The sequence below is a fragment of the Pyxicephalus adspersus genome, chromosome 3 (assembly GCF_032062135.1).
Source record: "Pyxicephalus adspersus chromosome 3, UCB_Pads_2.0, whole genome shotgun sequence".
NCBI classification, from domain to species: Eukaryota; Metazoa; Chordata; class Amphibia; order Anura; family Pyxicephalidae; genus Pyxicephalus; species Pyxicephalus adspersus.
Genome location: NC_092860.1, coordinates 42,085,233 through 42,098,017, shown reverse-complemented (window position 1 = coordinate 42,098,017; position 12,785 = coordinate 42,085,233). Strand labels below are relative to the sequence as shown.

General features: G+C 38.2%; 1 protein-coding gene across 6 annotated transcripts; it reads right to left on the bottom strand.

Annotated features, from left to right (window-relative positions):
* Nucleotides 1-3,335: 3,335 nt before the first annotated feature.
* Nucleotides 3,336-12,393, bottom strand: KLF4 (KLF transcription factor 4). 6 transcript variants are annotated; one of them, XM_072404348.1, is made up of 5 exons: nt 12,098-12,393; nt 11,489-11,606; nt 9,335-10,241; nt 9,080-9,241; nt 3,336-4,474 (listed from the first exon to the last, which is right to left on the bottom strand). In XM_072404348.1, the coding sequence occupies exons 1-5, from the start codon at nt 12,100-12,102 to the stop codon at nt 4,299-4,301; spliced, it is 1,368 nt and encodes a 455-aa protein (XP_072260449.1). In that variant the 5' UTR covers nt 12,103-12,393; the 3' UTR covers nt 3,336-4,298. The 6 variants fall into 6 exon arrangements, with proteins under 6 accessions (XP_072260449.1, XP_072260444.1, XP_072260445.1 ...); XM_072404343.1 differs by having other exon boundaries at nt 9,080-10,241; XM_072404344.1 differs by having other exon boundaries at nt 9,080-10,241; nt 11,504-11,606.
* Between the last annotated feature and the right edge of the window lie 392 nt (nt 12,394-12,785).

Here is a 12,785-nt window from a genome sequence, read left to right as displayed (position 1 = left end):
TCCGTTGTAATGAATATTGGTGACCTTTTTAAAAGGTCAACTTTATAAAAAAACACATCCAAAGATTACAATTACACATGTGCAGTGCTGTGTGAAGTACTTATATAACAGCATTCTACTACTTTAGAATATAAGCCTCTGTGTCTGTATGAAAATTAACTAAATGTGTTACAAAGTATCTAAAACCCATAAAATCTCATATAGTGCAGCTTACCTGTCCTTAGAATAGGTGCTGGCATTAGTTTTATGTATCCAGACCTATTTTCCCCAGTTGCAATATGCTTAGATTTAGTACAATGCTGCAGTAATTCATACATTTATATACCACTGTATACAGCCAAAATGAATCCTACAAGAAAGAACTGACATATTAGCCCCTGACCCAGTCAGAGCTTCAAAGGGTTTCTTTGAAAACAACCATCTGTAGTCATTCATACTTTAAAGATGAGCATCAAACCTATGTATTAAAAACAAAAATTTCTTGGCATATACGAGTATATAGAGCTTCTGCAAATACAAAAAAAAAAAATAACTTAACAAGCCAGAAATGCAATTCCTTGCCAAAATATTATAGGCACCATCTTTTTAAGTTGTGCCCAGACTGTTGGGGCATGATGGAAATGGCTACACTAAAATGAAACACATTTATTGTAGAGCCAAGGAGTGGCTATCACCTATAATAGAAGATATGTCTATGTTGTCAGCTATGTGCTAGCAAGTTTACTTTTTAGCTTTATGGTTTTTGGCTACAGCTTTATTTAAAAGGTTTGTTAATATTAGGTAATGACTCGTCTTTATTGCTGGATATGTGGGCCTAGATCTCAGGTATTCTCTTTCAGAAGGGATAATGTGACCAATAATCTGGGCTTCACAAGATCCAAGTGTGGAGCAAGTGGTCCTAACGGAATTGGGAACTTTATTCAGACTTCACACCAGCTTTTCTTAAACAGGGTTCTGTGGAGCCACATGGTTGCTCCAGATGTTGCTAGGGGATCTTTGGGCGATGAGCAATTTGTGTTTTTCAGGCTTCACATTCTTCTCCCCAATTACCACACTAATGTACTGTGAGCTGTGGATATTATAGAAGGGGTTCATCAAGACCAGAGAGTTATTTCCAGGGTTCCCCCATTTTTAAGACAAATGCTTCTCTACACATTGCCCCATAACAAACAAACGTAATGTCTGTTATATTGCTTGAGAATATGTGGCCATTTATAGGTATCCAAAAATTTTTGCCAAGGCTTGTGTGAGAAAAGAATTATATACATTATTCTGTAACGTTAGTTCTTTGCTGTTTTAATTTTGAAGTTGGTAATTACACAGGCCATTTCATGCAAAAAAACTAAACTTCCGACTCCTTGTGTCTCCCACTAAGCATCTTTGATTATGGATGTATCATGTGCTCAAAGCCTGTTAGTGATTTCTGTATTCAGAGCATTTGGGTTTTTTTGCTCTGTGGCCTAAATATATACTGGAAAACAGACCGTCTTTGCAACTGTAGTTTTGTGGTCTACAGTATACTATTATAGCAATCTAGACGTAAGCCTGAGCAGCAAAACGTCAGTTAAAAATGGGAAAATTTTTTTTTTTTTAAACTTTTACCAATTGTACATTTTTGAGCATTTGTTCTATAGCTTGATGAAAACACATAGCACTTTTCTTCCCTGTAAAAGCAACATCACATCTTCATATAATAAAAAAAGTGCCTCTGGGAATGAACAATTGTTGAGGGGGAAAAAAAAAAAAATCTTTACCTTTCAGTTTAAAGCTTTGTGAAATAAAAGCTTCATATTAGTTTTACACTTCTCCCTATATAATGACTGTATACTGTTTTTATTCACATATACCAAAAACACATCTTCCTCACATTTAAAACACCAGTTTATGAAAATCATCTCAGAATTTACCACCCACCAGTACAGACCAATAGAGTGATCAGTGGTGAACCCAGAAATTTATTTAAACCGTGTGTTAAGAAATTGTAGGTGGGTGGCAGCCCCTGTATTGTGACCCAATTCTTCAGTACCAAACCAAAAAACATCTGGGCGGTTACTGAAAAGTGTAGGGTGGTGAGACCGGCTAAAGGGGCCAGGGAGACAACTAAGGATTATCACCTACTACTCCATCTCTACATTTATGATAAACCCTCAAAGCTCACCTGTTCAGAACTGGCATTTTACCAATGTCCACCCATTAGCCAAACACCCCAACTTCTATTATAAACTAATCTGTCCACAAACCTTTCCTCAAATTCTACTTGAAATGCTCACCATCTCTTTCTAACATTTTTGGCCTATGAACAGAAAAGTAATTGACAATCGTTTTTGACAGTAATTGACAAACTGTCAGGTATATGGCAAGGTAACTGAACTAAATACTGATACAGATAGTATTTTATACAAAAAAAAAAAAAAAAGGCATATGCAGTTTTGGAGTAGCTGGACAAAGCACAATTCACATAAAAAAAAAAAAAAAAAAAATCAAGTCACCATGTCCCAGTTCTATTTCATCAATAAAATAAAATCTATTTTATGATTAAATGAAAAATGTTGCTCCTTTGGTTGTGTGTTTTCTAGTGTAAACTACCACATCCCCTTGACTACAAAACAGGTTGTTAAATCTACAGGAACAGTCATCTGTGTGTACACATTCCATTACTAAAACTTAAATAAACCTTTTCATACAGGAACAACACAGCATGTAATAAGTGGGGGCAGTTAGTGTGAACTTTATTACATAGATGTATGATCATTGCTTGTTTTGCAACTATCCATTAATGTCAGAAGAAGCACTTTAGAACTTTTTTTTTCTGTAACGCCTTATTTAGCACAGGCAAAGTCACCTTTCAAAATAGAAAAACCATTAGAAGGAAAGTTTTGATAAGGTCTTTTATGGCTTCTATATACAAAGAACCACCCTATCCAGATTCTTAAAGTGTGAACATTGCCTGTTCACAGGAAAGGTGTACAATTTCTGGGCCCACTACTCAACTTTGTTTCTAGAAGAAACAACAAGTCAAGATACAGTTGTATTAAGGTTTTTGTGCATAACCTCATCTACTAGATCAACCCAGGACTTGTCACCAAGTTAGACCCAAAGTTGCAATATCCAAATGCCTTACCATCAAAAAAAAAAATTTCCATCTCCTAATGCCAAGTGGCCAGAAGGGAGAATATTGTTTGCGGCATTGCAACTTTTATTTTAGTTTGTATTTTACCAGAGCAAAAATTGCCAAAAGGGCAGCACCCAGATCATAAACCAGTTATAACCAAAACTGTCTTCTACTGTACTCCGCTGTTCATTTTAATAAAAAGATGAATTCCACAACATAAATCTATTCTCCAAATAAAATAACTTTATTTAAAACTTATTGAATAAGCAAAAAATACAAATTCAAAAAGGTCACTTTACTTCATGGTTTACAAATATACAAAATAGACAATGGCATAAGTTTATATTACATATTTTATTATGTAAAGTCCTATATAGAAAACCAAAAAAAAAAAAAAAAAAAAAAAAAAAAAAAACATTTGTTCTGGATAAGGCATATGTGGGGAAAAAAAAGATCATTGTACAAATTTATTGCACATAGAAACCACAGTGCATCACATACTGTCTGCATATACAAATATTAACAATATAAATCAGGTTTACACACCTGACTTTGGTCAAAATTATAAAAAAAAAATAAAAAAAAAAAAAAAAAAAAATCGGAAGACAAATACATTTCCTTGTCAAATATGCAGCAGTTTGAGAACTTTGGCTTCAAATTTGGTACCATTAGAAGTATCAGCCTGTAAGCACCATTAGCTAATTGTATTTATTCCTTCAACCAGCATTAGATACTTTCACAAATTTTTCAAAATTTGATGACATATGAAGGAACAAAATTTTCACGTTCCATTTCTGTCCTTTTGCTCCCTGAAACATGCGATAAGCCCTTAGCCCATCAGAAGGAGAATTATGATAAACAACAGCAGCAGGTGGGACAAGACTGAACACTTCTGAATAGTGCAATCACCAGATTTCCAGTCTGTATATATTTCCAGGATTATGTCCAGTTTTATCCAAAAAATGGAATGCCTGAAGATCCAGTCAAACCCCATGTTTCTAGAGGCTCTCTGTCCATTAAATACATAATGTTCTCCATTTTGCCATGGAGAATAGTTGAGAATGAGGTTTCCAAGTTTTGATTTCTCACACAATTTGTAGTGCTTGCGTTTGGTTTCTCTCCCATCCCCTTGTAATGTGTGCTGTAAATACTGAGACTCCTTAAGGCCTGCAATCATTTTTACCACTCAAAAATGCCTTTTCATATGTAAGGCAAGGTGGTCCGACCTGGAGAAGGCACGATCACATCTTTGGCACTGAAAAGGTCGATGGCCGGTATGTTTTCGGTAGTGGCGTGTCAATTCGTCAGAGCGAGCAAATTTCCACCCACACCCCTCCCAGTCACAATGGTATGGCTTTTCACCTACACAAAGGAAGCAAAGAAAAACATTAGTATCATAAAAACACCCCAAATTATGGGCAAGGTACAAATCTACTGGTAAAAAAGTGTATTTGCTATTCATGGAAACCAATTAAATTCCATCTGTCATTCCTTGCAAATGCAGATTAAAAAAATGCAAGCTGGAACCTGATTGATGCAGACAACCCAGCCTTTTATTTCAGACATCATACATTTGCCACATTCTTCTCCCAGCTCACAACAAAATACAATAATCTGATGTTGCTTGGCGTTTCATACATATAGTATAAACTTTGGTATGGCTCACCTGTCATGAGCTAGACATATGTTAAAACCAGTTTATCTTCATTTTGACATTTACAACACAAACCATAATGTGCTGTGCATAGTAACATTCTTTAGAAATGCACACGGTTTTAATACTATGCTTAAAAGATCTATAAAGTATCAAGATCTAATATCACCGTCTGGAAGTGGACACCATCTAGATTGTCTGATTTAATACTACTATACCAGAAATCTGCAGAATCCTAGAAGTAACCAGTGTTAGTTATATAGCCACATTATAGTAAATCTGCTAAAAGCTAGCACTGAACTGTGTTAAAAACCCCCTTCTAGGGAAGGACTGGGCAAATGTTGGATGGCTTGATGAACATGTTACAATCTAACCTTGTTTAAAAACTTAGTATAGGGTATGTCAAAGCAATTGACTTTATACAGGGAAATCTTCCCACTAGATAAGGTTTGGCCATTCTAGAACAAGGTTATATAGGGATTGTGGAGCTGCATGGACAGCCTCTGTCACTGGTAGCTTTTATATATCATCAGATAGTGGTTTCTTTTTTTGGATGGCCAATATACAGTAAAGACTGACAAATTAAAGGTGAGGGGCTATATCCATGCTATAAATCCAAAAATATACTTGGGTAAATGTGCAGCTAATATTAACATCTATTCTGTGTAAATGTAATTTGTTACTACAAAAAAAACTTAAACTTAGACTAAAGAAAATGTAGTTGTAAGTAAGCCCCCTTTACACCAAATTAGAGTTTTAGCATACAACACGTCATTAGAAACTTTCATTATTAGTAGAAACTTGCATAATACAAAATATCAACAAATTTCATAATCTAAAATTCCATTCAGGCTGAAAGTCATTGAATGTGGTACACAGCAATATGTCAAAACAGAACATAGGGCAGCATGGATGAGCATTAACACTATGTTCCGCACCTGTATTCAAAGCGCTATGCAGTGCCAACAGTTAAGTCGGTACATAAACATTGCAGCACATAGAAAACACCTCCAAGTCAACATGACCCGGCAAGCCAACACCAGTGGCAGACCGGATTTAGGAACAAGCTGCAGGGCCCCCCCTAAGTGAAAATTTACAACCCCTACCAAGGAACTATTTAGTTATTTAAACAAAGGTACAAATGGACAAAAAATACATTATATACTAGTAACAATACACTTGCTTCTTTTCATTGAAATGAATATGAAAAGGTTACTGCTATGATACAAAGTAGGGAATGCAATAGTAATGAATGGTTGATCCATATGAATAATTAGCTACAGGTTTTAGGGTAAAGAAAAAAAGTTGCCCCATTTTATAGAATTTTACAAAACAAACCCCTAAAAACTAAGAACAGCTATATTACAAAAGTATAAAAAAATAATGACTGGTTGAATTTTAGGAGATTTTATATAGCAATTTACTAATTCCATTCCCTAAAGTACAAGACTACTGATTTACCTAGTAAATAAACATTTCTATTCTAACATGGATAAATGCCCAGTATTTTCTAATGTGGATAAAAATAGGATTCTTTTACATATGTATGTAACACATAACTATTAGAGTGTTGCATAGTTGTTAGCAGGTTACATCACATGCTTTTTTATCATTTGGTAACAGCACTGGCCAAAAACTGATCGTTCCACTCAACTGTCCACTGCAAGGGAAAAATGCTGCTGCCTGAGAATCCAACACTTGAAAGATGGCAATTTTTGTTTAGTGTTTTAACTGGAGATGGGGACACAGGCTTTCTCTGGGAAATCCTGCCATTGTCTCACCAGAGAATTTGGCAGATAAATCAATTCATACATCTACCTGAAACATCAGCTGTGAGTGAAGTTAGCCACATCACCCACTAAGTTCCCACGCAGAGTTCAGTAAAACCTAACAGCATGCCTTTCACTTGACAAGACTACCGGGTATTAAATCTTCCTATACCGATAAATTATGAGTGCCGATACGAATTTCTAAATCCGAGAAGCAGACTGCCTTTACTTTGGTAAAAGGATTTGGACATTGCATTGACCACTCCCAGCACATATCTACAATTATACGGTGAGAAGCTCATCTTCTACTGCTGTAGCAGGGTTGGGGTAGGGGGATAGGAGTTGTGAATCAAGCTGCTGCCCAATAATTTATCTGACCCATGAGCTACCCCACCTATTTTGTAGCAACAGGATAAACCTGCCCCATTGATTCAAGCATTAAATGTGATAGACACATAAGGAAAAGTGGGGGCTTCACAGTCTGTCAGGTTAAATATTCAGCCATTTTTTAAGCAAAAGTATTTCCCAAGGTCCAAAATCTTGCTGCCATCTAAGACTTTCACAATTATCATGCACTTGGCCCCAGGGCCTCTGAAGCAGAAGATCAAAGTCACTTTACCTTTATTGTTTGCTGCAAATATTTTGAGCTATTCGAAAAAAATGAATCTGGTTCATAGTAAACTTACTGCAAACTTGGCCAGGCTGCACAGGACATTAACCACACCTTAATGCCTTATGAAATAAATTTTTCCACTTGAAAGCCAGTGACAAATTTTCAACTGCCCTTATTGACAACTTTTGGCACAAGGTAAAAAAAATAAACAGAACAAGCAGCTCTTGGGTGAAAAACAACCATGAATTTGCACGCTTGTTCCTTTCATTCCACTATTCATCAGAGATGGAAAACAGGTCGTTAAAGCTTCATGAACCAAAATTTTCATTCTTGGTTAAGTGTCTGCTTTTTGTGTAACTGAAGTCATTTATTATGCCCTGAACTAACGCTCCTATTCAATCATTTCTAAAACAATGTTGAAAAATAAGGTTTAACCATACAGCAGATATTCTAGCTTCCTAACTGACCAGAAACACAAGGTACAAATACTATGCTATTATTTATTTCAACATCCCCACTCAGTGTCCTCCCCCCCCGCCGACCCTTTCAGCTAAGCACACCACCCGGCACTTTTCAGGAACCACCCAGCTGTTTTTGGGTGCTCACTGAAGAGTTGGGTCACAATACAGGGGCTGCTACCTGCCTACTATTTCTTCCCATCCGGCGTTTAAAATAAAATCTGTGTTGAACACTACCCACTTTATGGAGGGGTCCATTTATAAAATGTTTTTGGATTTTTATGATTGGCTTCATCTAGAGTAAATTCTAGAAAAAAGTTGTAAATCTTGTCCAAAAAAGTTTATATACCGTCCCACCAGTACTAAAAGGGGCTATTGTAAATAGGAAAAATGCTGTGTTATTGTCATGATTATCCACCTAGGACAATCCACGCAAACTAGCTACAAGTATTAATGGAAAAAACAAATGGGTTGGATTGCCAAGTATTCCTGCTGGGTAATATTGTCAATTGTCCTAATCCACATACAAAACTGCCAAACAGATTACGTTCGAAAAATTATAAACTTTCTTTGTATACAACTGGTAATAAACACAACTTTACCAGGGGTGACCATGTACCTGTACATTTACCAAAATGGCAATAAAATGATTATAATTTCATTGACTTATGTGAAAATATATATAAAACTTAATCAGTATAGAGAACATCACCTTTTCTGTTTTTCACAGGGTGACTAGTGCTGTATTTCATTAGGCCTAATATGTATATTCAACAACAAAAAACTTTTACACATACAACTCAGCTGCAGCAAAACAAACATTACATTTTCTTTTGAGGACAAGAATAAATGAACCAACAGCACAAGTGAAAATAAGTCAGATTTGAGTGTACCCAAGTGCTAAATATTCTAAAAACATGCAGATAGGTTATTTGTTTTCCTCCAAACAAAATTGACCTTTGATGTATTAAAGACATATGACTAGGGATATTAGATTGCAGGCTCCTTTGAGGAATAGCTAGTGACATGACTATGGGCTTTGTAAAGCGCTGCATAATATATGGGCAGTATCATATAAATGTAATATAATTATATATATGTAATTTGTAACAGAACTAAAAATCTATTAGTTATCAGTTTTTTCCACTAACATAGGTGCTATATTTACCAATAGGAACCAGCGAGCTCTACACACCAGATAAGAAGCTTGGTGGTCTTAGATCTGTAAAGATTCTATCCACTTATTTCATAGTCTTATTTTCTGCTTCCCTTTGTAATATGCCTCAAGTTTTGCCAAGAGTAAACCACAAAACCCAACGTTATAAATAGTCTCCTAGAGGAAACAGAAATGTGTGAGCACAGATGTTTATGCAAAGCACACTGCTGTTTTGTAACATTAGTGTTGCTTACTACAACCGGCAACAATATTCCTAAAGGTAGATAATGAAGTCAGCATTGGTAAAAAGCACATACCTGTGTGCGTTCGCAGGTGGGCCTTTAAGTGCGAGCTCTTGGTATAGGTCTTTCCACAGCCTGCATACTCACACGTGTGAGTAGCTGTCCTTTTCCTGGGCCAGGATTTACGACCTCTCTTAGGCTTAGCTTCTTCTGACATACAACCTGATGTTAGAAGCTCTAAAGGTGAAGAGGGTGGAGTCAGCATCACTTCTTGTTTCAATAGTTGAAAGTTTAGAGAAGGATCTTCATAAATATTTAGATAAGACTGACCTTGATACTGAAGCGGAGTTGGAGGCAGTTGTGGCTGCTGCTGTTCTGGTGTAAAGTGAGGGAAGTTGGCAGAGGTGTGGTAGCCTGGAGGTATTGGCAGTGATGGATGGCTTAATGTCTGTGGGGAAGCATGGCAGTCTCTAACCATTAGCTCCTCTGGGGTCAAAGGTTGGTTAGTCCTACTTGGCAGTACCCTCCCTACTTGAAAGTCATGTTGCCCTTGAGACTGTTGTACTTGCCCATCCATTTGGCATGACACAGAACAAGATGCAGGTGGCTCCTGCTTGATTTTTTGACACATGCGGGGCAGCTGATGGCTAGTATAAACCATGGGACCTTCCATACCTGATCCACTTTTCCTAACACTGAGAGATTGGCCATAATCACCCATGTCCACAGCAGTTTTCAACACAAATTTACCTTGAAGACTAGTTTGTGGCTGTTGCATATAAACAGGATCCAAATCTGGCCTCATGAGCTCAGCCACAAATCCACCAGAAGGAGATACATCATTTATATCCGCCAAGTTAAAAGTGGTAGCTGGCACAGCGGAGTCCCTAGGAGAGTACATGAGCGAATTGCCTCCAGTTGCATCCTGGGGGCAGCGTAGCTGGTAGGTGAAGTCACAATTAGCAGATGAGAGTGCAGACATGTTGTCTTGGAGAGTTGCAGTTTGTGGTGGTGGTGAGGAAGCAGTAGCAGAAGATGATGAGGAAGAAGAAGCCACCATAGACTCCTGATGAATGAGGGAGTTGGAGAGTATAAAATCAAAGTCCAGCAAATCGTTAAATTCTTCTGGTTCCCTACGAGAGCCCAACGCTGCACTCTCCCCCTCTAAGATATCGTAGGGGCGTGACTGGTTAAGTGCAGGATGCCTTTTCATGAGGGTCAGTTCTTCTCTCCACCTCTGTTAGAACAGCAAAAACAAAAAAAAAAGTTTCTTAAAAACAAGATTTCAAACAGAGTTACTAAATAGAAAGTAAAAATGTATTACGGGGCTGATTTATGACATCTAGGTGAAGAATGGTGCTGTTCCATTCTACTTTTTCCCACTGAAGAATAATAATAAGCAGTCACTATAGCCAAGTTTTTTTTTTTTTTTTTTTGCAGCTGTATTTTAGAACGGATCCCTAAGATCTGACCTTTCAGTGTATGACTTTATTCTGATTAGACAAAGATGTATTCACCACCTTCAGTAAAATACATTTAAACCTGGACTTTCAATGTTCCAAGCACAGCCCAACTAAAACAAAGTGTGAATTAATAAGCGTACCACATTCATTTCAATGATTGCAACTAACTGCAGGCTACAGGTACAGCTATTGCTCTAAAAAACACAAAAAATAGATGTCAGAATATTAGCGGTTGATCATTTGCATCTGACACTTTCCTCTAGTAATATTACGTATACTGGTTTCCAAGATAATACATAACACAGAGCCTTCTATGTGCCAGCTGAACACTATCAGCAGGAGATGAGTAAGAGCAAAGCCGCAAGGACCAAACAAGCAAAACTCTGTAGACAGGCAACAATTACTTGCCGGTACAGAAGCCAGGACTTAACTTCATTCCATAGGAAGTTATGCTATAGCTAGACAAATCACACTCTCCTTGAGAGAAAGACATTGCGGAAAACAAACAAAAAAAAAACTACTTTGAAATTTGGAATGAAAAGCCCACAGTGTCCTGGAACATTGAATTTGTGCAAAGCTATTAAAAAGAAATGCAATCCATACAGCAAACATGAGAACACAAACCTCTTGTCTACTCAACAAGCTTGATAACTTACATATTTTATATATAAAAGCCAAAATAAAACAAACAAAAAAAAATAAAGAAACAGATCTGATGACTCTACAATCAGATCTGACAGGCGAAATGTACGGGGCATCTTGGTATGATTTCAGAGTTAAGATTCTGGAACAAACAACCAAAACATAGGGAGCAATAATAGATCAGCAGAACAAAGTTAGACTTTGCTACAACTCATGCTTCATCATCAGCTCCCACTGAGAAAGTCCAAGTGTCACCCCCAGCCAATGTCTATAGCAATGGTGGCTCATCGGACAATGGGCAGGTCAGTAGGAGCAATGACGGGAATATATCCTCCGTGGGATACTCATGATGGGAATATATCCTCTGTGGGATACTCACGTTGCCAACACTTGCCTGTCTGAAAACCTTGTCCTTGCCTGGGGTCCCCGCTGTGAAGGTGGCGATGGAAGGCAGCAAGGTCCCGCTGAGAGCCATGTCACACTCACTGGGCGGCTGCCTAGGCAGATATACATAAGGGTCGGTGAGATCACACTGCATACATTGTGCACACAACAATACAATTGCTGGCTTTCCATAGGAAAATCTCCACAAATTGACTTTCATACTCAGATCTATAGAAGAAGTGACTTACAGTACAACCAAAACTTTCAGGAAGGACTGCAACCTGGACTTTTTACTACTATTTTAAGCTTCATTAAAAAATATTTTACATTGAATCCCAATGACAAGCACCATGAAACATGAGATCTGCAATGGTGACAGCAGAAATAATCAGCTAGCAAGCATCTGAGCAAAAAACATAATTATTGTGATTGTTCTTTGTGCAGCTTGAGGAGTTTTCTGCTTACTCTGTGTCATGGGAAAATCACCAGGATAGTGAGGGGATCAATGTAACCTCAGCAGAGGTTCTGCTGCTTCCCTGTGTATGGCACCTGTCCTGCTATAGCATGCACCTGTGCTTCATATATGCCATGGCAGCACACCTACCTCATTAATCTAGCACAGCCCTTTGGATCGATGGACAGCACAGAACGATGACAGATAAGTCCACATTCGACACAGAAAAACACAAGACAAATCCACAGAAGGCACAAATGTGTAATTCGGGAGACAGGCGTCCAATGAGTTTACACTTGCACAATATTATAGAGTGACAGGTCATGCACGGTGCGCGGCACACTGCCCCTCTCCAGCCCCGGTCATACACAGCTGGCCGCAGGGATTCCCTCTGTCTGTTGCCATGAGAGCCGCCTCCTGCTCTGTGCCTCAGCCTCGTGTTATGTATGTCTGCGAGCGCGCTGCTTGACAAGGCTTAAAAGCACGTGGGCGGGGATTTACCTCACGTGACATGACAATCACGCCCCTTCAAGTATAATTCCAAGGAGCCCCCTAGAGGCGTGTCCTATGAGAAAATCCTACCTTCGGTACTACCAGCTGATTGGGCGTGTGCAATGACGTCACAATCAGCTGCATCTGTCTGTGCGAGAATCTCCTATCTTTTTCTATGAGATTGTGCTTCAGTGTGAGCTCCCCGAGAGTGGGCGTGTCCTATAGACCTGGGAGATCAGGCTGTGTGTGTGTGCATGCTTGTGTACAGCTGCAGCAGAAGTATGAGAGCTGTGTGTCAATGCTGCTGTCATGTATAAACCTTCATATCTCCTACACTGATTGTTGT